This window comes from Phascolarctos cinereus, unplaced genomic scaffold (assembly GCF_003287225.1).
Source record: "Phascolarctos cinereus isolate Bilbo 61053 unplaced genomic scaffold, phaCin_HiC Scaffold_3;HRSCAF=262, whole genome shotgun sequence".
NCBI lineage: Eukaryota > Metazoa > Chordata > Mammalia > Diprotodontia > Phascolarctidae > Phascolarctos > Phascolarctos cinereus.
In genome coordinates, this window is record NW_027555736.1 from 152,334,865 (window position 1) to 152,356,736 (window position 21,872).

Sequence of the window (21,872 nt, forward strand, 5' to 3'; positions counted from 1 at the left end):
TAGAAATGTCCAGGGGCAGGTGGTGTGCTTAGAGTTTACTGCCAAAGTTTTGAGGATGATGCAAAGCATTTTATATCTTTTTCCTTTATGGCTATTAGAAAACTTTATCATTTTATTGTTGTTATTGTTGTTGAGTTATATCAGTCGTGTCTAACTCTTTGTGATTCCATTTGGAGTTTTTTTTGGCAGAGATACTGGAGTGGTTTGCCATTTCCTTCTCCAGCTCATTTTATAGATGAGGAAACTGAGGCAAACAGGATTAAGTGACTTGCCCAGGGTCACACAGCTAATAAGTGTCCGTGCCTGGATTTGAACTCAGGAAGACTTATCTTCCTAACTCCAGGCCCGGCACTCTATCCACTGCGCCACCTAGGGCATCTAGGTGGCACAGTGGATAGAGCACCAGCCCTGAAGTCGGGAGGACCTGAGTTCAAATCAAGCCTCAGACCAAACACTTGATACTCACTAGCTGTGTGACCCTGGGCAAGTCACTTAACCCCAATTACCTAAAACAAACAAACAAACAAAAACCCAACCAAACATCATGCCACCTAGCTGCCCTTAAGTGTACCTAGCTTCTTTCAAAACTCACTTCAAGTGCTATCTCCTGCAGAGGCCTTTCTTGATCACCTCCTAATTGTTAGAGGCTCCTCTGCCCAAATTACTTTGTGTTGATTTTGCAAATATTTTTCTGTTTACTTCTATTCCTCCTATCCGTACTCCTTTAAGAGACTCTTTCCCTAGTCGTGGGAACCATTGGACCAATCAGAAGCCTCTGTTCATGGTTGCCTTTTAACAAGAGATTAAATCATACACCTGTCACCAGAAGTAGTCTTAGGTTGCAGGCTTATCCCCATGTATGCTCCATGGGATGGCTTCTGCAGACTGAAATCCAGCAGCTTGGTGGCCTCCCAGATTACCTACCATTACATTTATATGTATATGTGTTATTTCCCCCTAGAAGAACATAAGCTCCTTGAGGGTGTGCAGTGCTTTGTCTTTGTTTCCTTAATGCTTAGCACATTGTTTCATAGGTATTGGATAGTTAATAAACGCTTGCTGTGTGAATAAATGGATTGAGTGTCACTGGGATGACATAGTTTGACATTTAAATTCTTATTAAGTCTGCAGTATGTTTTTATTATCGGTCAGCTGCACTGTTTACACACACACACACACACACACACACACACACACACACACACACACACACACACATATATATATATAGTGGTTTATTTGTATGCCTTCTAGAATACTTCTTCCTTTCTCCTCAGGTATATTTCTAGTACATGTGCTTTAGACCACAGGCAACATCATTGACCTGGCTTCCTACTACATAGCCTGTCTGAAGGTGGTTTCTCCTAGAGCCACCCTCTCATTGTGTAGCCTTAGCCAACTATAGCAGGTTCTTTAAATTTCTTAGAATTTTTCTAGCAATGCAGCCCTTGATTAGCACACAGAGCCAAGAGTTGGATATGATCAAAATTTTTTTTTAAAGTTTCTGCAGGAGTTGGAGGTGGGGTTTATTCCTAAATTTTTGAGAATCCTACAAAATGTTACACATCTCATTAGTTCTATCAGTATGGAGAACCTCTTAAAGGTCAATAATTCATATTGTGTTCTGGTTTCCATCTTCAGTTCAGCATGGCTACCTTTTGAAGAGCAATATTTTGCTAACTTCATGGTGGTTGTAGGTGGTTAGGTTGATACCATGGGTCAAGAAGCAGGATAATGGAAGAAACTGATTGTGACCATGAATAACTGCAGTAAAATAGCAGGATGCAAAATAAGTCCACAGAAATCATTAACATATCAATACGGTAATAATAAGAACTAAGAAGAAATTATAATAAAAAGACATTCCATTCATATTTGCTACAAAATACCTGGATGTCAATCTATCAAGGCACATGTAAGATTTATATAATTATAAGAAAACTCTCTTTACAGCTATAAAGAAAGGCATTGCGTAGAGTTGGGTCATATCAGTATAATTTAAACTATCTAAGTTAACTTACAGATTTAGTACTATATCAATCAAATTACCAAGGGGATATTGCATAAAATTTTAAAAAATTCATTTGGAAAAACAAGAATTTAGAATCTCAAGAGAAATAATTTTTTAGAAGTTGGAATTGGGGGGGCATAGCATTATCAAATTTCAAACTGTGTTGTAAAGTATCAGTTATCAAAAATATTTATTACTGTTTTAAAAATAGCAGGATCAGTGGAACAGAATACATATGCAAGAAACAGAAGCAATGGAAAAGAGTAGTTCAGTGTTTGATCAAGCCAAGAACATAAATTACTAGGGAGAGGACTCCCTCTTTGACAAGAACTACTGGGAAAAATGAAGCTTAGTTTGGCAAAGTTAAGTTTAGACCAACATCTTGCACCAAATACCACAATAGCTTCCAAATAAACATGTGATCTGGATATTTAAAATAATATAATAAAAATTAAGGAACAGAAAGGGCTAGCTTCCCAACTATGATTATAGAGAGAACTCTTATCCAAACAAGTGAGAAAGATCATCATGAAAGAAAACATAGACAATTTCAGTTATATGAAATCAAAAAGCTTTTGCACAACAAAATTAGTGAAGACAGAATTAGAAGGAAAACTAAGTGGAAAATACTTGCATCAAACATCATTGAGAAAAGATAATATTAATCTAAAATACATAAGGAATTATACAAATATGTAACTGGGAGCAATTCCCCAATAAATCAGTGGTCAAAGTATATTAACCAACAGATTTCAGAAGAATTACAAACTATATATAATCATGTGAATACATATTTTAAATCATTAATAGAGGAAAGCAAATTAAAACAACTCCAAGGATTTGCCTCATATCCTGCAAATTGACAAAGATGACCAAAAAAAACACGGTCCATGTTGGAGAGGGCAAGCATGCTTATTCCTTTTTAATAGAATTATAAATTGATCCAATCATTCTGGATATCAATTTGTAATTATGTATCAAAAGGGATAAGTTTCCAAACTGTCTGTATCCTTTGGCTCCGTGATCCTACTGTGAGGCATATACCCAAGGAAGTCAAGGACGGAAAGATATCTATATCTGTATCTACATCTACATCTACATCTACATCTACATCTACATCTACATCTACATCTACATCTACATCTACATCTACATCTATATCTATATCATCTATGTCTATATCTATATTTAATAAATATTTAAGATATATAATATATATTCACATATATACAGGTGTATATATGTGTATATATATGTATATATACAGATGTATATGCATACATGTGTATGTGTATATATACATGTATAACATAAAAGAATTCATAGAAGCACTTTTATTGTGGAAAAGATGGGAAATTAAAATGTATGCTCATCAGTTGGTGAGTGGGTAAAATTATGATATATGAATATAATAGAATATTATTATACACTAAGAAATTATGGATATAAAGAATTCAGAGAAGCAAGAAGATTTGTGTAAATTAATACAACCTGAAGTAAGAAGAAACAAAAGAACAATCAATTCATATCTATATCTATATCTATATCTATATATACATATATCTATCTATCTATCTATCTATCTATCTATCTATCTATCTATCTATCTATAGAAACAATGTAAATGTAAATTTCACTCTGAAAAATTTTGAAAAACTAAAAATCTAGTAATAATCCTGAAGAAGAGATAATGCAAAATTCCTCTCTTTTCCCTCCAAAGAGGCATGATAAGTCTCTAATGTCAGAAAGTTGAGTGTATCGTCAGGTACAATTCTTGTAAAAAGTCATTTTGCTTAATGTTCTTTCTTTGTTACCAGGGTGGGTTCAATTTAGGGGGAAGAAAAGGAAGTTATTTCCAGAAATAACTGATATTTTAAAAAAAGACATTAGCAAAACTTAAAAACAAAAACAAAAGAGGAAGCAGCAAAATATGATGGAGAGACCTTTGGACCTGGAGTCAGGAGACCTAGGTTCTGTGTTCAGTCATTTACTAGCTTTGTAGCTGTAGGCAAATCATTTTCCTTCTCTTGGCTTTAATTTCTTCACTGGCAAAAAGGGAATGATAATACTTGCCCAGTCCTTTCTAAACTATACCACAAAAATTTGTGCTGTTATTAGAAAGGAGGTGGTTCATTTATCATCTTGGAGAAATACTAAATGAATGCAAAATCTAACTGATGTTAGAGATTTGTGTTCCCTTTAACATTTTGTTTGTTTTCTTATAGGCTTTTGTTATCTTTTCCTCCCACGCCACTCACCCCTCCCAATGAGTAATAATGCCAAAAAAAGAAAACCTTCATAACAAATACTATTTTTCAGCAAAAGAAATTCTCACATTGGCATTGCAACTTGTGTCCCTATAGGCGTTTGCTTATGAGAACAGCAGTTTCCAGTGGATTTTTTTTCACAGGGTCATCTAGATGCTAGAATATAATGAAGTACTTAGGGTGAATGGATACAAAAATGTATTAATATATAGATCATATGTGATATGATTATATCTACACAGTGAGTTTGCTCTGTTCTAAGGCATTTATATTCAGTTTAATTCCATATTTATTAAGTGCTTATTTTATATATAGAATATTCTGTTAAGTATTTCAAGGAAATAATGAAATTTAAATTAGATAAAGCCTGGAGGAGCTTACATTTCAGTAGGGGGACAACTATAATACACAGATAGTTATCTGTATAAGATGTAGTAATATATGAATAATCCATTAGATGGGGTCAAAAATAAAGTTCCAAATGAGATTAAGGGAAAAAGTCATTATCAACAGGGTAAGTCAGGCTTCACAGGGGAGATGAGCATTGGAGTTTAAAGAATGGGTTCAAATTCAACAGGCAAAACGTGTTGCAAGCACAAAAACATGAATACAGGGACACATGGAAGATTATCAGGGGCAGAAAATAGCTTAGGTTTAAATAGTTTAGGTTTTTATAGTTTTTTGTAGCTTTTGAAGCAAAGAATATCTGTACATAAATAACGTGATAGGATTGCAAAGGTAGGGTGATGTCTTATGGATACTATGGAAATTCTGGGCAATGGAGTGTGAAATTAAATTACTGAGCAATAGGAGGGCCCTGAAGATGTTTGATCAAAAGAATTATATGACCAGATTTAAGTATGCATTTAATTAAATTACAATTCAAAAAGTGCTTTTTGATCTTGCAGTGAAAGTTGATATATTAGGTGCTAAGGATACAAAAGTAAATGAAAAGTAGTACTTGCACTCAAGAAGCTTCCATTCTACTGGGAGAATACAACATTTATATAGATTAGTTAAGAAGATAATTTCAGGAGTAATAGAGCACCAACAACTAGGGAGAATAGGAAAGGTTTCCCACAGGAAGTACCACTTGAGTTTAATGTTGAAGAAAACTAAGGATTCTAAGAAGTGGAGGGGAGAAGGGAGAAATGAATAGGAATGATTATTTTAGACTTAGTGTGAAGGATGGATTACAGGGATGAAAAAATAGAGGTGTAAAAATTTATCTTATTATTAGAAAGTCATTCAGGTATCCAAGATGGGAGGTTATGAAGGCCTACATTAGGGTGGTGGCAGTGGAAATAAGGAATGAATACGAGATATTTTGCTATGATAGAAGTGACGTGACTTGGTAACTAATTGGATATGAGGAGGGAGATTGGTGCAGAAAGGGTCAAATATAACGTACCAAACAATGCCTTTTGGATAAACGGTGGTGCCACAGATAGCAGTAGCCAGCTTTTACACATATTGTGTGTGAGGCATGGGATATTCAAGTAGAGGTGATTTGTAGGCAGTTGGAGATGTGGGTCTGGCATTTAAGAGAGGTCAGAGCTGAAGACAAATATTTGAGTATCAAGTGAAGCAGCAGGAGTAGGTGAAATTGCAAAACGATAGAGTATAGAGAGAAAAAGAGGAGGGCCAAGGGCAAACTCTTCAAAGCACCTACCTTAAAACGTGACAGAGGGCAAAGAATCAACATTCACCTCAAGGTTACAAACATGAGACGTTGTTAGGTCATTGCTGATACCAGTGATTGAAAAACCAGGAACAGAAGCAGATTTAAGAGGAAAGAAAAATAAGCTGAATGAATTACAGTTATAGTTAGCATTTCTTGATTTTTCTCATTTTTTCTGCTTTCTTCTCCCATGGTCATAGATCCCTGAAGAGCCACAAATCCCCTTCACCAGTAGTCCATACCTGATAGAGGGTGAAGATGTAGAACCAGAAGAGAAAAGAAGAAGAGAGACTGAGGAATATTATTTTTAAAATGCTAGACCACAGCTTGCAGTTATTGTGGGCTGTTGGAAAGAACACTAGATTTGGAGTTCTAATACTTGGGTTCTAGTGCCAGCACTGTGGTGTCACTTCCTTGAGTAAGTCCCTTCACCTTTCTGCCTCAGTTTCCTTATCTATAAAATAAAAGTGTTGGATTAGATGTCATTTTAGAAGTTGATGGTCAGGACAAGAGCTCAAATCTTCAAACTCTCACCTACCAGTTCTTACTGTCAAAGTCCTTCCTTTCTAGTTCTTTATTTTAGGATTCTAAGGAAAGCAGTAGAAAAAGATCAAGAATAAGGTAGTTTCAGGGAGTAAAGTGATAGACAGTACTTCAGGAAATTGAGAGGAAACAGTAGTCATGCTCATAACTCTTGTCCAAGGCTAGAGTTGTTTTGGGTTTATCGTGCATTTCAGTCATTTGTGAGAATAGTCCTAGGTTTTATTTTTGTAGAGATATTGAAAAACAATAAAAAACACACAGAAAGAAAACAACATATGGACCCTGTTGTACATTGAATTTTCCCTAACACTTTTTCATCCATCGTCTTCCACAATCCCTCTCTTCAAGACTCAGTTCAAGCACTATCTTCTATATGAAACTGTAACTGCTAGCGCCCTCTCCTATAACTACAATGCATTTAACTGGCCTGGAGTTGGATCTGTAATTTCATGCATATAGGGGATGGCCAGATGAGAAATCCTGCCAGTGCAGAATGACATCTTGTCTTCTGTTTAGAGTCTTACGGAGTTACCTGGAGCACTTAAGGGTTAATGGTTGGTTGGCTGTTGTCCTTCATTCTTAAAGAGGACCAAAATGACATCACTATGTTGGAGTCAAGGTACAATGTATCTGTGTCTGATCAGATCAAGCTTGGAATGCTCTACCACAGGTCGGGTTCAAATAGTCCGTATCTATTAACCCTGGTCATAGGAGTTAAGTAACTTAAGCAGGGTCATACGTCTAGTAGATGTCAGTGACAGAAATTGAATCTAGATTTTCTTGGTTCCAAGGCTGCCTCTTTGTATTTATTCTCTTTGTATTTATTCTATGTATACTTACATATGTGCTTGTTCTTGGCCATGATAGAATGTAAGCTCCTTGAGGGCAGGGGCTATTTCTTTCTTTCTTTCTTTCTTTCTTTCTTTCTTTCTTTCTTTCTTTCTTTCTTTCTTTCTTTCTTTCTTTCTTTCTTTCTTTCTTTCTTTCTTTCTTTCTTTCTTTCTTTCTTTTTTAGTTTGTATCCCCAGTGCCTAGCGCAGTGCCTGGCACTGTAGTTTCTTAATAAATGTAGTTTATTGTAGTTTCTTAATAACTGCTTGTTGATTAATTGATAGTAGCATAAATGGCAAGAGGAGCAGCTACTCACATTTATATAATGATTTAAGATTTGGAAAGAGTTTTCCTTATCCACATTATCTTATTAAATCCTCAAAACAATTCTATAAAATAGTTACTTTTGTTACATCCAATTTGCAGGCAAAAAAAAAACACTAAGGCTCAGCAACTTGCTTAGAGTCTAGTACATATCTGAGGCAGGATTTGAACCCAAGTCTTCATAAATCCAAGTCCCATGATCTAAGGACTTACTTAAGGTCTAGTATATGTCGAGAAGTAATCCAGTGCTTGAGGGTCATAGAGATTTTAAAGAACATTGAGTTCAACCCATTCATTTTACTGATGAGGATACTGAGGCCCACCAAGCAAATCCCTTTTTCCCACTCTCTGCTACCTGGAAGCTGTACTGATCTGCTTTCTGAAAATTTCTATAGAAATCTCAGCTACTGTTTTCTTTGTTTCTTTTTAGGAGTAGAAACAGAAGTCCCATTGCCCCTGGAAAATATGGCTATGGGAAAGCTCCATACATATTACCACTGCAGACGGACACTGGCCAGCCCCCTCAGAGGCTTCGGAGACAGAGACAGTCAGCTCAGCATCAAAGATACCATGGGGAGGCAGACCTTGGTCCTCATTACAGCCATCTAGCAACCTCTGCTGTACAGCGCAGGCATCTCTACCAAGGCAACCATGCTTCTCAGCCCAGACTCCAGCCCTTGGAGTCCTCAATTTACCAGCCACCTTTATCCCGTCTCCAGGGCTTCCCTGCAACTCCAAGTCTATTCCATAGCATGGAAGTGAGTAGTAGCCCTGGTGGAGGATCCCACCGTTCATCTCTCCGTCCACCCCACAGCTTTTCTCAGCCCCACCGATCTACAGAGATCATGTGCATTGGAGCTTACCGACAATACAAGCTCTGTAACACTAACGTGAGTATGGTCTCGTCTCTCCCTCCTCATTTCAAGTTTTGTTTTCCATCTCTTCTTGCCCTGCTTGAGCCTTCCACTGATACCAGCTGGTTTTGTTTAGCCCTGTTTGTGATACTAAGGATTTCAAAGGTTGCTCATGTCTTAATCTGCTTATATGAATGCTACCTTGAGACCTGAGATGTCAACATTCCTAATTTCATAGTCAATGGTGGTGCTGGTGTTGGTAGAGGGGTTATAATTGTTATTCCAAATTTAATAACCATCTCAGCTAAAAAATTCTCACGCACATATTTCACTCATAAACTACAAATTCCGAACTATTTACAGTTTGCTAAAGGCAAATAAAACACTCTACCTTGTCTAAAAAAATTATCAACATTTCATTCGCTCTGCATCTTGTTGACCTTTTGCAATCTTTATGCATATTTGATTTTGCTGTTGTTATTTTTTATCAAGTTGTAGTCAATGTTTATGTTTGGATTTTTTTTTTTTGCAACATTTTGTATGTGTCTTTATGTATTTTTTTTGTATTTTTCATACTTGTCATTTTTAATGGTGCAAGTAATATTTCATTAATTCCTATCGCCCAGTATATTTAGCCATTCTTCAATCATGGACATGCAGAAAACTCTAGTTTTTCTGCTATATAAAAAAATGGTATTTTTATACAGGTAGATCTCTCCATTCCCACTTTATTAGCTTCCATTTGATCTAACCCTAATAGTGGAATTACTGGGTCAAAACGCTTCATTTAGTAAACACTTTTTAAAGTGTCCAGTAGGTGCCAGGCACTGTGCTAGGGACTAGAAATATGAAGACAAAACCAAAATGTTTCCTGCCCTCAAGAAGCATGTGGGTGAGGGAGTCTGGGCTCAGTTTTTTTTATGTCTTCTTGTGTGTTGCCAGATGACTTTCCAAAAAGAGTCCATCAATTCCCAGCTCCACCAACAAACTGATAAAATACTTATTTCCCCTTCTGGATTCCTGTTCTAGCATTGAAGTGACCCTGAGAGGTGAGGCTTAACTCTGTGTTATGTGACACTAGACTCTGCTCCCAAGGGGCAGAGAATGTCAAGCACAGGGTTAGCACATGGCTGGTCCGTGTAGAGAATGTTACAGTCAGAGTATTGTTGCTGACCATTCCTTCCCTGGTTTCCTCATTCCGTGGTTATGGAGCTGGGTTTTTACATTTGAGGCATACAGCTCATTCATTGAACATATGCATTTTTCAAATGAAGACGGCTGCTCTTTTCCTTTAAAAATCAAAGAAACAAAAAAGCATCCTGACCCAAAATCTAATTGGTAAATGAGTATGAAACATGCAGGAGAAAAAGAATCCAATAGGTGTTATTGTTGGCATTTGTATGGTCCTTCAATCTACTTTCTTAAAGGAAAATTTGTTAAGACCAGTTATTTCACTTTTGCCAAATGATCTGTTGTTTTAATTCGTAGGCATGTATGTTTCTTATGGGCAATAGCTCAGTCCACAATGTGTCAAGTATTTAGGGCCTGGCCTGCAGAAAGCCTGAAAGGAGATTTTGCTTGGCAGTCTGGTGGTTAGAACATTAGACTTGGAATCGGGAAGACCTGAATTTAAATCCTGCCTCAGAAACTAATTGCTGTGTGCCTTGATAAAATGAGGAGAATCATATCTACCTCATAAGAGTTTTTATAAGGATCATAAGTGCTGATATATAAAGTGCCTTAAACCTTAAAGCACTAATGTTAGCTATTATTGTTGTTATTGCAACACCTTTGTAAAGTACAAAGCTTGCTCTTTCCTTACTCTACCTGTTTTAGGGCCTGGTTCATCTCCTGCATACTCTTTCTTCATTCTGATTTAGGCCATCACTTCCCACGTCAGGGCAATGAAGTCCTGAAGATCTCCTCCACATACATGTTACTGGATGAGAGACCTCTTCTGCTGCTGCTTGGTTAAATATCCTGGGTCACCTGAGTTTTCAGTAGCTATGGATGAGATGGGTCCTAGTGAGAGAGGCTTACAATTTCAGAGTTAGGAAGGGTCTTGCAGATCTAGTCCAACACCAATCTGAAGCAGTAATCTCCTCTATAATATCTGTACTGCCCATGCTCATTTGGATTAGAGATTACACAAACTCTGTATGTAACAAGGCCAAAGCAGAACTCTATCTCTTCCCCCAAAGCCCTCTCCTCATTCATACTTGCGTCTTTTTTAAAAGCTGCACCAGTATCTCCCTAGTCTTCCAAATTCATAATGTCAGTGTTTTCCTCAATTCTTCGTTCTCACTCCACGTATCAAATCAGTTTCCAAATCTTGCTGTTTCTATCTTCACAAAATCTCTCTAATCTGACTCCTCTATATTCAAACAGCTACTACCATTCAGGCCTTCACTACTCCTCACTTAGATTATTGCAGTGGCCTTTTAATTGGGCTTCCTGATTTAAAACTCTACCCAGTTCAGGCCATTCTGTATCTTGCCTCCAAAGTGATTTTCCTCAAGTGCAGTTTTGACCATGTTATTACCCTACTCAACCAACTTCAATGACTCTCCATTGCCTCCTCTCGTTTGTTTTTAAAGCCCTTCATGATCTGTCTCTAGCCTATCTTTATGGCTTCACTATAAATGACCACCCCTCTCACACTGTGCACTGTCCCCAAGTTGGCCTTCTCTTTATTCCACCTATGTGACATTTCCATCTCCCATCTCAAGTGATTAGCCATTCTCTATGCTGGGAATGCACTCTGTCCTTGCCTCTCTCTGCCTCACAGACTCCTTCTCTTCCTTTAAGATGGGGCTCAATCACTACTTTCAACATCAGGGCTTCTTCACCTTTTCTAAGGCATGGACCCTTTTGTCAGTTTGAAGCTCATGGACTCCTTCTCAAAAGGATGTTTTTAAATGTATAAAATGAAGCGACAAAGGAAATCAATTACATTGAAATTCAGTTATCAAAATTAATGTATTTAAAAAATCACAGACCCCAGAACTCTTGTTCAACCTGAAAACTACTGATCCCTTCAACTGCTAGGACCAATTATCTCTCCTAAACTATTTTATATTTAATTTGTTTGTATTTATTCACCTTATATTTATTCCATAAATACTTATACAGGGTTCCCCAAAGAGTTTTAGCACAATTCTAAGTTTAATACCTTAAACTTAAAATTGCACTAAGACTTTTGAGATATCCTGAAGAAGCAGGAATTGTTTCATTCCTTATCCTCAGTGCCTAACACAGTGCCTGGCATATAATATATTTAGTATGTACTTAATATGTTCATTGATTAATTTGATCCTTCTCTCATTTTCAACTTCTCTTTATGTCAAAAGACTACGAAATCAGTGAGTAAAACGGTCTGTAACAAATGGTGTAAAAATGGTGTTGGGTATTTTTTTTAAAGGTTACTAAAAGGAATCTGTCCTTGGATCTTGTTGGTGACTTTATTCTTTTTTTTCTTCTTTTTGGTGAGGCAATCGGGGTTAAGTGACTTGCCCAGGATCATACAGCTAGTAGGTGTCAAGTGTCTGAGGTCAGATTTGAACTCGGGTCCTCCTGACTCCAAGGCCAGAGCTCTATCCCCTGTACCACCTAGCTGCCCCAGCTGACTGTATCCTTGCCAAAGTCATAGGATCATAGATTTAGCGCTGGAAAGGATCTCAGAGCCATATCAATCAATTGACCATCAATCATAAATAGGTATTTATTAAGAGACTACTATGTAAAAGAGAGTAAGAGAGATATATAGAGAGAAAGAGAGAGAGTGTATGATGTGTCAGGACCTTTGTTAGGTTATGGGGATAGAAATACAAAGAATGAAAAAAATCCATCCTCTAAAGGATATCCTCTAAGGAGCTTGCATTCTATAATAATCTCTAAGGTAAAGCTCCTTACATTCTAGATCAAGTAACTTCATACCAGATTATCCTGTATTATTATCAAAATCCCATATTAATACTCAGTCACTTGACCAAGGCCACATGGGTAGTAAATGACAAAGCAGGATTCCAACCCAGAACCTCTGACCCCAGAGCCTATGCTTTTCCTGCTTTATCTTGTCTATGCCTAAATTCTATCTTGATATGTAAAAGGAAGATGATTAAGATTGGGCAAGTCCCTGATCAATCCTCCATCCTTCCACTCCCCCAGATAGAAATTTATCAGTTTTATAATTGTAGAAGTGAACATGCAGTCAGCTAGAATTTACTAGGTACTTATTGGATATGGAGCACTGAGCACTAATCAACAGACAAACACACTTCAACAATAATCCTCGCTCTTAATCCACAGGGAGAGAAAACATGCAAATAATTATGCACAATCAAGTTATATGATGGATAAATTTTGGGGTAATTTTAGAAGGGGTACTAAGATTAAGAAGGATTGGGAAAGGTTTCTTGTAGAAGGCAGGACTGTAGCTGAGATATTAAGGAAGGCAGGGAAGCCAGAAGGCAGAGATGAGGAGGGAGAGCCTTCCACGCATGGGGGTCAGCCAGAGAAAATGCTTGCAGTCAGGAGATAGAGTGTTGTCTTAAAAAAACAGCAAGGAAGCCATTGTCATTGGATTGGAAAGTGTGGGAGTAAAGTGTAAGAAGCCTGGAAAGATAGGAAGGGGCTAAGTTATGAAGGACTTTAACAATCAAGCAGGATTTTACCATGATCCTGGAGAGAATAGGGAACAACTGCAGTTTATTGAATAGGGAGGTGATATAGTCAGACATGAGCTTTTGTTGAGTAAAAGATGGATTGGAGTGGAGAGAGACTTGAGGAACAGTAGTCCAGGTTGAGATGATGAGGTCTACACTAGGGTGATGTCAATGTTGGAGGCGAGATGGGGGAATAGAGGGAAGATTCAAAAGGAGTTGATAACTGCTTGGTTGTGGGAAGTGAGAGAATGAGGAGTCAAGCTATGAGCCTGAGTGAGTGGGAGGATGGTGTAATAGGGACAGTAACAGAGAAATTAGCAAGCGGGGGAGGGTTTAGGGAGAAAGATAATGAGTTCAGTTTTGGAAAAGATGAGTTTAAGATGACTAAAGGATATCTATCTTGAGATGTCTATTAAGCAGTTGGAGATCAAAGATCAAAAGTCTGAAGGGATGTTAGGGCTGGACTAGTAGATCTGAGTGTTTTTTGCATAGAGATAATAATTGAAACCATAGGAGCTAATGAGATCACCAAGTGAAATAGTATAAAAGAAAAAGAGAAAAGGGCTCAGGACAGAATCTTAGGATACCCTCACAGTTAATAGGTGTGACTTGAATGAAGATCCAGCAAAGGAGACAAAATAGGAGTGGTCAGCCAGATAGAAGACGAACTAGGAGAGAGAGAGCAGTGTCCTAAAAACCTAGACAGAAGAGAAAATCAAGGAGAAGAGAATGACTGATAATCTCAAAGGCTACAGAGAGGTCAAAAGGAATCAGGACAGAGAAAAGGCCACTAGATTTGGAAATCAACAGATTACTAGTAACTTTGGAGACAGCAGTTTTGCTTGAATGATGAGGTTGGAAGCCAGACTGCCAACAGGTAAGAAGAGGGTGAGAAGAAATTTAACATCTATATTGCTCTGATGGCATCTCCCATCAGCAAAGGAACTGGACCTGTGATCTTGTTGGCATAAGGTGCTCCCTGATTAGAAAACATCTCTCTACCAATGCTGATCGGCACCATCTCTGCAAACTAAAATGTAAGGCTCTGGAAATTAGAGGCTCTTATTCTGGATCTATGCATGTATGCCAAGTTCAGTTCTGGTGAGAGTCTGGCCCCTAAAGAAATGGGCCAGCCACTTTTATTAGAAATCTCTGGCTCTTAGTCAAGAGCCCCAGGGAAAAGAACTTGAAGTTTTAATTTATTTCATTCTTAGTGCTTCTTTGAAGCAGGGGAATACTTTAGGTGCTATATACACACACACACACACACACACACATATATGTATATATATACATATGTGTGTATATGTATATATATTATACATATATATACATATATATATATTTCCTCTACACAAAATGAATGTTAAAAAAAATTAAGATTCACAAGTGAGCATTAACAAAACTTAAAAATAAAGCGGTAACTTATAACTACTGTTATCCTCTCATGGGAGAGGATAACAGTATACTTAGCACATAAAAATGTAAAACATTTATTAGGAAGACTGAGCTAGCATTTCACCTTTGACTTGACTTGGCAGTCTTTCTCCTAAGGTTCGTGTCTTCTAACAAGCTAGGGTAGAGTTTGGGCTCCTTAGCGGTCAACTTTTCCAATAAAGAAACTCCTGCTGCTATTGAGTTCTAGCTGATGAACCCAGAAGCAACTGAGCTGTCATAGCCATCTCTAAGGCTAGAAACATCCTTCTCAGGATGACTGCTTAGTCACTTATGCTCAGGACAGAAACACAGATCAGAAGCAGCAGCAAGGCCTTTGTGCTACAATCTCAAGCTCACATTTATTGGCTGCCACGTGCAGTAAGTTTGTATTTTCTGCCAGGGTCAGGAATGGCACCTGTCCTGAGAGGATACTGCTCCCTTCCTTACCCTTGCAGGCAAAGTAGACAAGAGCCCTGACTTCGATGGCTGGGAAGAAAGAGAGCACACCAGAAGGTAAGATAACTCCCCTTGACTAGCAAGGGAATGGGAGGCTTCCCCATCCAAGTGGCTAATCCTCTCTGAAGTAGCTACCTCCTTACTGCTGCCACAGGGAACCAAGGGACCTCTAGGGCCTTCAGTGCTATTTATCTCAAAGCTTCAGGTTCTGCATCACTGAGACAGTACATGTGCTCACCAGAAAGGATCAATATAGATGTGTCACTGGAAGGAGCCCTACTCCAGACATGCTCTGTGGGGCTTATGATAACTAGAGTAGATGAGGAAGGGGTGGGAGGTAACAGGACCTCCTGATTATGTAAATTACATGCAGATCAGACAACAAACATTTATTAAATACTTGCTGTGGGTGAGATTATGGGTCATACTAAGCACTGGAGATAGAATGGAAAAAGCCAAAATAGTTCCTGCCTTCAAGGAGCTTACATTCTAATGGTAGAAACAACCTATCAATAAATCAGAACACAAAAAATGAATACAAAATAAATGGAGGCTAGTAGCCTCAGAAGGAGCAGGCATTCAACTGTATCAGATGTTGCACAAAGAATGAAAAGAATGAGATTGAGAAAAGGACACTAGATTTGATAATTCAAAAATTTTGGTAGCTTTGGAGAGAGTATTTTCTATTGAATAGTAAAGCCAGAATCCAGATTGCAGAAGATTTAAAAGAGAGTGGAAGGACAGGAAGTAGAGGGACAAAGTATTGATTTTTTTAGGAATTGAAGTTAGCTAGCAAATTTGTAAAAAGTCCAGTCAGCTTGGTTTCTTTTTAAAATTGTTTATTTTATTTTAAATTTATGGAATAAAACAAACATTTTCATAACATAGTATAATAAAAAAGATGATTGCACATTACATTATAAATCTATTATGTACAACTTGCTATTCTTTTTAAATATATGATGAAGTTACCATGTAGATTTATTTTTTCTTTTTTCGTTTCTTCCCTTTTTTTCTCCCTCCACTCTAGAGATGGTTGCCATTAGACACAAATATGTGTATACACACACACACACACACACACATGCATAAAATCATTCTATACATACTTCTGTTTATCACTTCTTTCTCTGGATGCAGATAGCATCTTCATATGCCCTTTGTAGTTAATTTGGGTATTACAATAGTCAAAATGCCTTTTTTTGCTCAGTTGTTCTTAAGACAATATTGCTATTATTATATGCAATGTTGTCTTGGTCCTGCTCATTTCACTCTTCATTATTTCATGCAAGTCTATCCACATTTTTCTAAGGTCAGTGAGCTCATCATTTCTCATAGCACAGTAGTATTCCATCACAGTTACATACCACAACTTGTTGAAACCTTCTAGACTGAAGACAAGGTTTGGGGTAGAATGTAAGATGATGAACGCAAAACTGGACTCATGTAAGAGAGGGAGAGTGTCCTAGGGGTCTGTGTATGTAATAGCTACCAAAATCTGTTTTTGAGGGATAAAACTTTGATTTGTTGAACTTCAGAGAGGAGAGGCTGCTGGGTGATGTCGGTAAAGGCAGTATCTGCAAGTGATAGTTGGAAACAAATCAACAAAGTCAAGTTATCAAGCGTTTATTGAACACCTATTATGTGCCAGACATTGAATTATATTCTGGAAACAAGTGAATCCTCCACTGTGACCAAGGAGTCAGAAGTCAGAGTGAGTATGTAACCAGTTCTAGAAAGGGTATCCAGGAGTGCAGATTGTCAGAAAGGAGTCAGGTCTCAGTGAGTGCCAGAAAATAGAAGGAGCACGAAATGGAGTGGTATAAGATGAGAAGAAATTTGTTAATCATGGAACAGGCATTGCAGAAGGCACAGTGGAAGAGAGGGGCAGATCAGAAGTGGTATCTTGGGTAAGTAGGCTTGAAGTGGATGGGAAGAATGAATCAGACAGCTGGGAATTTTTTTTTTTTCAGCATTCAGGTAAGTCAGTATGGAGTAGCCAGGAGTGTGAAACCATTGAATGATTCCAGGGAAAGTAACAATAAGGTATGCTGATGAAGGAAGGTGATAAGAAGGTTAAAGTTTGACCTTCTAGGTTTTGGCATAGTGTTGAACTTCCTGAGCTATCCTGTGGCTTTTTATCATCACTGTCACCTTCCAATAACTCCCCCTTCCCTGTAACAAATAAATACAGTGAAGCAAAATAAAACAACACATGGTCCGTGTCTCAGAATGGATGCTTATTTTTTATCTGTTGTCCACTATCTCTCTAACAAGAGGTGAGAGAACTATTTCATGGTCAGTGAAGTATGACTGGACTCTGCATTGATCAACATTCTGAAGGGCTTTCAGTGATTTTCTATATATTTTTAGGATTATCATACAAATTATTCTCCTTGTTGACACTTCCCAGTTAAGAAGCACCCGTTTTCTTTCTAGTTTTTTTTTTACTATTCCTTTATTTGATGTCCATATCAAGAAAGTAGCTACACAAAATTCATTCAGTAGATGAAACGTGGAGTAGAATTTGATACTACCAAGGCTATAGAAGCCACTCTCATCCTTTGGCTCTGTTTGAACCTGCCATCTCAAAAAACAAAACAAAACAAAAAACAACCTAATTACATGAAAAATATGCCAGCTCTCTAGAAACATTGTGTCTGGTTTGATAGTTTCCAGCATCTGTGGACTTCATATTACATTCTTTTTTTGGTACATGCTTATAATTACTAGCAACTGGACCAAGGCTACTGGAATACAGTTCTTTGTGGCCAATGCCTCGCTATTCACTTTACTCCCACATTGGGCAGGAGATGTATCTAGTCAAGGATCCATCCATTTCTGATTTCTTGTGCTTCACACGTGCATGCATGCGCGCACACACACACACACACACACACACACACACACACACACACAGAATGTGAGAATAGGAAGGGACCTTAGAAAGCATGTGGTTCAGATGACTTATTTTACAGATGAGACCCAGACAGGTTACCCATGTTCACACAGCTGGTCAAAGGCAGAAACAAGATTAGAGTATTGTTCCTCTGCATTAATATTTCCACAATAAAGTCTAGAGGTTCCTGCTTTTTATGCGAAGCAATGCTGAAGAAAAAAAGAGGCTGAAGTACTAGGTGTAATGTGTTTGATGGAGGCTAGAAAAGCTCTCCTGGAAAGACTTTGTCTGGCTCAAATTTTTCTTACAGAACAGCAACTTAAACTGGCTAGAAGGCTATACCCTGTATAGCCACATTTAAAATTATTTAGGTGCTAGATTGCTTAACAGATTTGCTTCTACTCAAAATTACTGGCCTACAATTTTTTTTTGGCCTATTTGCTCATTTGCTGTTATTGTATCCCTATTTCAAAAGCTAGATTGTGCAGGTAAATAAGTGTGGCACAGTTGAAACTGCTGTGGTTCTGGAGAAGAGAGGTTGTGGGTTCAAATTCTCTATCTGACCTGTAAGTGTTACCTAGAGCAAATCACTTTGCCTCGCTGGGCCTCAGTTTCCTTTCCTGTAAAATGGGTGGTGGTGGTGGTGATGGAGTTGGACCAGTTTGGCTTCTAAGATCTTTCCTAGCTCTAAACTAATGATTCCCCTAAGATCTGCCAGAAGGATTCACGTGACAGAAGGTTGTAGCTCACTGTTTTCATTCTCAGACTAAGTCCCCTTTACACTGTATGTTGTTGGCCTGTTGCCACCTCTGTTAGAATGTGAATTTCTTGAGAGTGGGACTTTTTTTTGAGACTGATTCCCATGTCTCACCCAGACTGGAAGTACAGCAGGCCCTCAGAGGCAGCGAAGAAGTGTAATGGATAGAGCACTGGGCCTGGAGAGAGGAAGACCAGAATTCAAATCTGGCTTCAGATAACTAACTAGCTGAGGGATCCTGGGCAACTGCTGTTCACTTCAGTTTCTTCAACTGTAAAATGAAGATGATAGGGGCAGGTAGGTGCCACAGTGGATACAGCACCAGCCCTGGAGTTAGAGGGCCTGAGTTCAAATATGGTCTCAGACCAGACACTTGACACTTACTATCTGTGTGACCCTGGGCAAGTCACTTAACCCCAATTGCGTCACAAAGAAAAAACAAAAAAATGAAGATAATAACAGCACCTACCTCAGAGTTGTTGTAAGGCTCAAATGAGATATTTGTAAAGCTCTTAGCCCAGTGCCTGGCACACAATAGTCACTTAACAAATGCTTTCTCCTTCTTCCCTCCAGCTACTCTTCTTTCCTTTTCATGGGTTGATACCCCTGCAGACTGACCTGGAAGTTTTGAACTGCTCTGATTCTGATCTGGATCATTTCTTCCCTCACTAGAGAGCCTGTAGCGAGTGAGGACACCTGATTAGCTTTAGCCTTACTGTCTCGCAGAACTCCCAAGCACAGGTGGTCCACTAGCCTCAGCCGCTCCAAGAGCTGGGGATTATAGGAATGAGTCACCATGCCCAGCTTGATTTTGCTTTTCTTTGTATGCCCAGTATTAGCACAGTGCCTGGCATATAGAAAGGGCTTAATAAATGCTTGATGATGTTGATGAAAACTAAAAATGTATTTTTAGGTCATCTGTGGGCTTCTGTTACCCATACTCTCCCTGGATATTTGGGAGGTGACCATGGTGAGAAATGAGTTCCATTTACCTTTTTAAAAGACTGCTTTTATGGACTGTGAAGAAAAGACATCATAACTGATTTTTGCTTTGGGAAAGAAAAAAGAAAACCACCAAACACCCCTTACACCTCATTGACGACATAATGATCTGACTGGCTTAGAGAGCTCATCTTTTCGGCTGAGAGAGCCTGGTTCTACAGGCTGATTTACGGCAAGTTCATAGTGTTGGGAAGGGGTGTGTGCCTCCTTTCCATACTGAGTAACCCCAGGCATTCTGCCAATGACCAGTCAAAGACAGGACTTGTGACCTCAGGAAATAGAAATGTGAAGTCATACCACAAAAATCCTGAAATCAAGTTGCTTGGAGGTTTTACTTGTCATCCTGGTACCCACCAAAGGAATTGGGAGAAGCTGAGAAAGATGTGTGAAAGCTCAATCTTTACCCCCGACCTGTGTTTATCCATTGTTTTTGGTAACCCCAGTCATACAAAGAGTGTTGCTGGGGAGTTTTGTTTAGATAGGACTTGGTTTCTCCAAAATTCTCCCATGATTTGTCCCTCAGTTTCAAAGTCCCTTTATCTCTGGTGCATTGGGTCTATTTCCATTCTCCTGACTGATTCACTGCTGGGTTTTGAATTTTGGCTTCTAGTTGCTTATCTGTTTTAGATCCACTTCACTAGTTTTGCTTCCATGTATTCCCTGAGTTCTTGTCTCTCTGATTTGTTCCTGCATGTCATCTGCTTGGATTGGTATCTGTCTTTGAACCATTCTTGCCCATAGCCTGTCATGAGATTAAACCCAGGCTTCTGATTAGCCTCTCTTCAAAGGCATACTGGATACTATGCTTTGAGGAATGTGGCCCTCAGTTTATTTGTTCTTCATAGTTCTTGGTTGCTTTATTATTTATTGAGGCGTAGTTTTCTAGTCGAAGGGTAAAACAAAGACCTCAGCCTAGTCTACTCTTCCCACTTTCCTCACTCCTTTGGTGACTCTGTGGCTGAACTCTTTGATGGAAGCCCCAGGAAGATTCAAATATACGTTTTTAAACTATTATTGGCTGTTTTTTCCAGGTGTGTCCTCAGGCTCATTTATCCAGAATGCACCCAATGTTGGGCTTTCTTTCTGGGGCCTCCCTGACACTACTGGAGGTCATGGTCAGTATTTTGATGGGGCTTGAACTAGACTCATATGGGAGAGAGGGCTCTGCAAGTTCTGCCTCAGGACAAATGCCCCATGTCCCTCTACAGTGCTACTTTCTTTTGTCTGGAAGCCAACATAACTTGGAATGAAATCACAGGGTAGTTTCACTTCCACAAGGGCATGAAACTGGTCATGAAATATCAGCCTAACCACATAGCCACCCCAGTAGCATTAGACTAGGGGTTCTTCATCTTTTTTTGTCATGGACCCTTTGGAAGTTTGGTGAAGACTTTGGACCCCTTTTCAGAATAACTTTTTGAAAAATCACAGTTGAAGAAAGTGATAAATTTCAATTAGAAATTTGAGGGGAAAAAGACATAATTTTTTCCCACCCAAGGTCATGAACCTCCTGAATTGTATCCCTAGATCTCTGTGGACTCTATGTTAAGAACCCTTGCAGTTTTATAACCCAGTGGTTATAAAGTCATTCAAAGATTAACCAAGGATTGATGAAATGAACAAAAAAAATGACAGGCTCTAGCTGGCTCAGAGTTTCTTTGCCTGGAGATATTTCTCTTCCTAGCAGGTGTAACCTGCTGTAACCCAGCAGGTGAATGGGTTGCATTCCTGGCTCACTGCCACACAAAATGTTGCAATAACCAAGGGCTTTGTACTGGAGATAATGGACTTGATTTGGGGGACTTGTGCACTTTATTTCCTGGACTACATTTCCCAAAAGGCTTTGGGGGAAATTCTGAAATAATTTCTTCAGGGACCCATGTGAGATGTAGTGACATCTCTAGATGCAAGATTTTTAAAATGGAGGATAGAAAAATGGTGATCCTGGAGAATATCTCTCCCCATGCATTGCTGCCTCTATGCCCAGTAAAGAAATACCCCATTGTTTTAACAGAGAACTCAGCAGGAATGAGCCAAATCTTGTCTACCTCAGTGATGAGGAGCAGAGAATTCATTCAGATCTTGTCCTTAAAGGATTCTGGGAGTTATAGTCAGAGGCAGGGTTGCAATGACATGAATTTCCACC

At 38.6% G+C, this 21,872-nt stretch overlaps 1 protein-coding gene across 1 annotated transcript in view; it reads left to right on the forward strand.

Moving 5' to 3' along the window:
* THSD4 (thrombospondin type 1 domain containing 4) overlaps nucleotides 1-21,872 on the forward strand; it is an 891,140-nt gene that overhangs the window by 181,817 nt on the left and 687,451 nt on the right. The window contains exon 5 of the mRNA XM_020982022.2: nucleotides 8,088-8,547. Coding sequence (XP_020837681.1) covers nucleotides 8,088-8,547 — 460 coding nt within the window. The remainder of the gene's footprint in view (nucleotides 1-8,087; nucleotides 8,548-21,872) is intronic.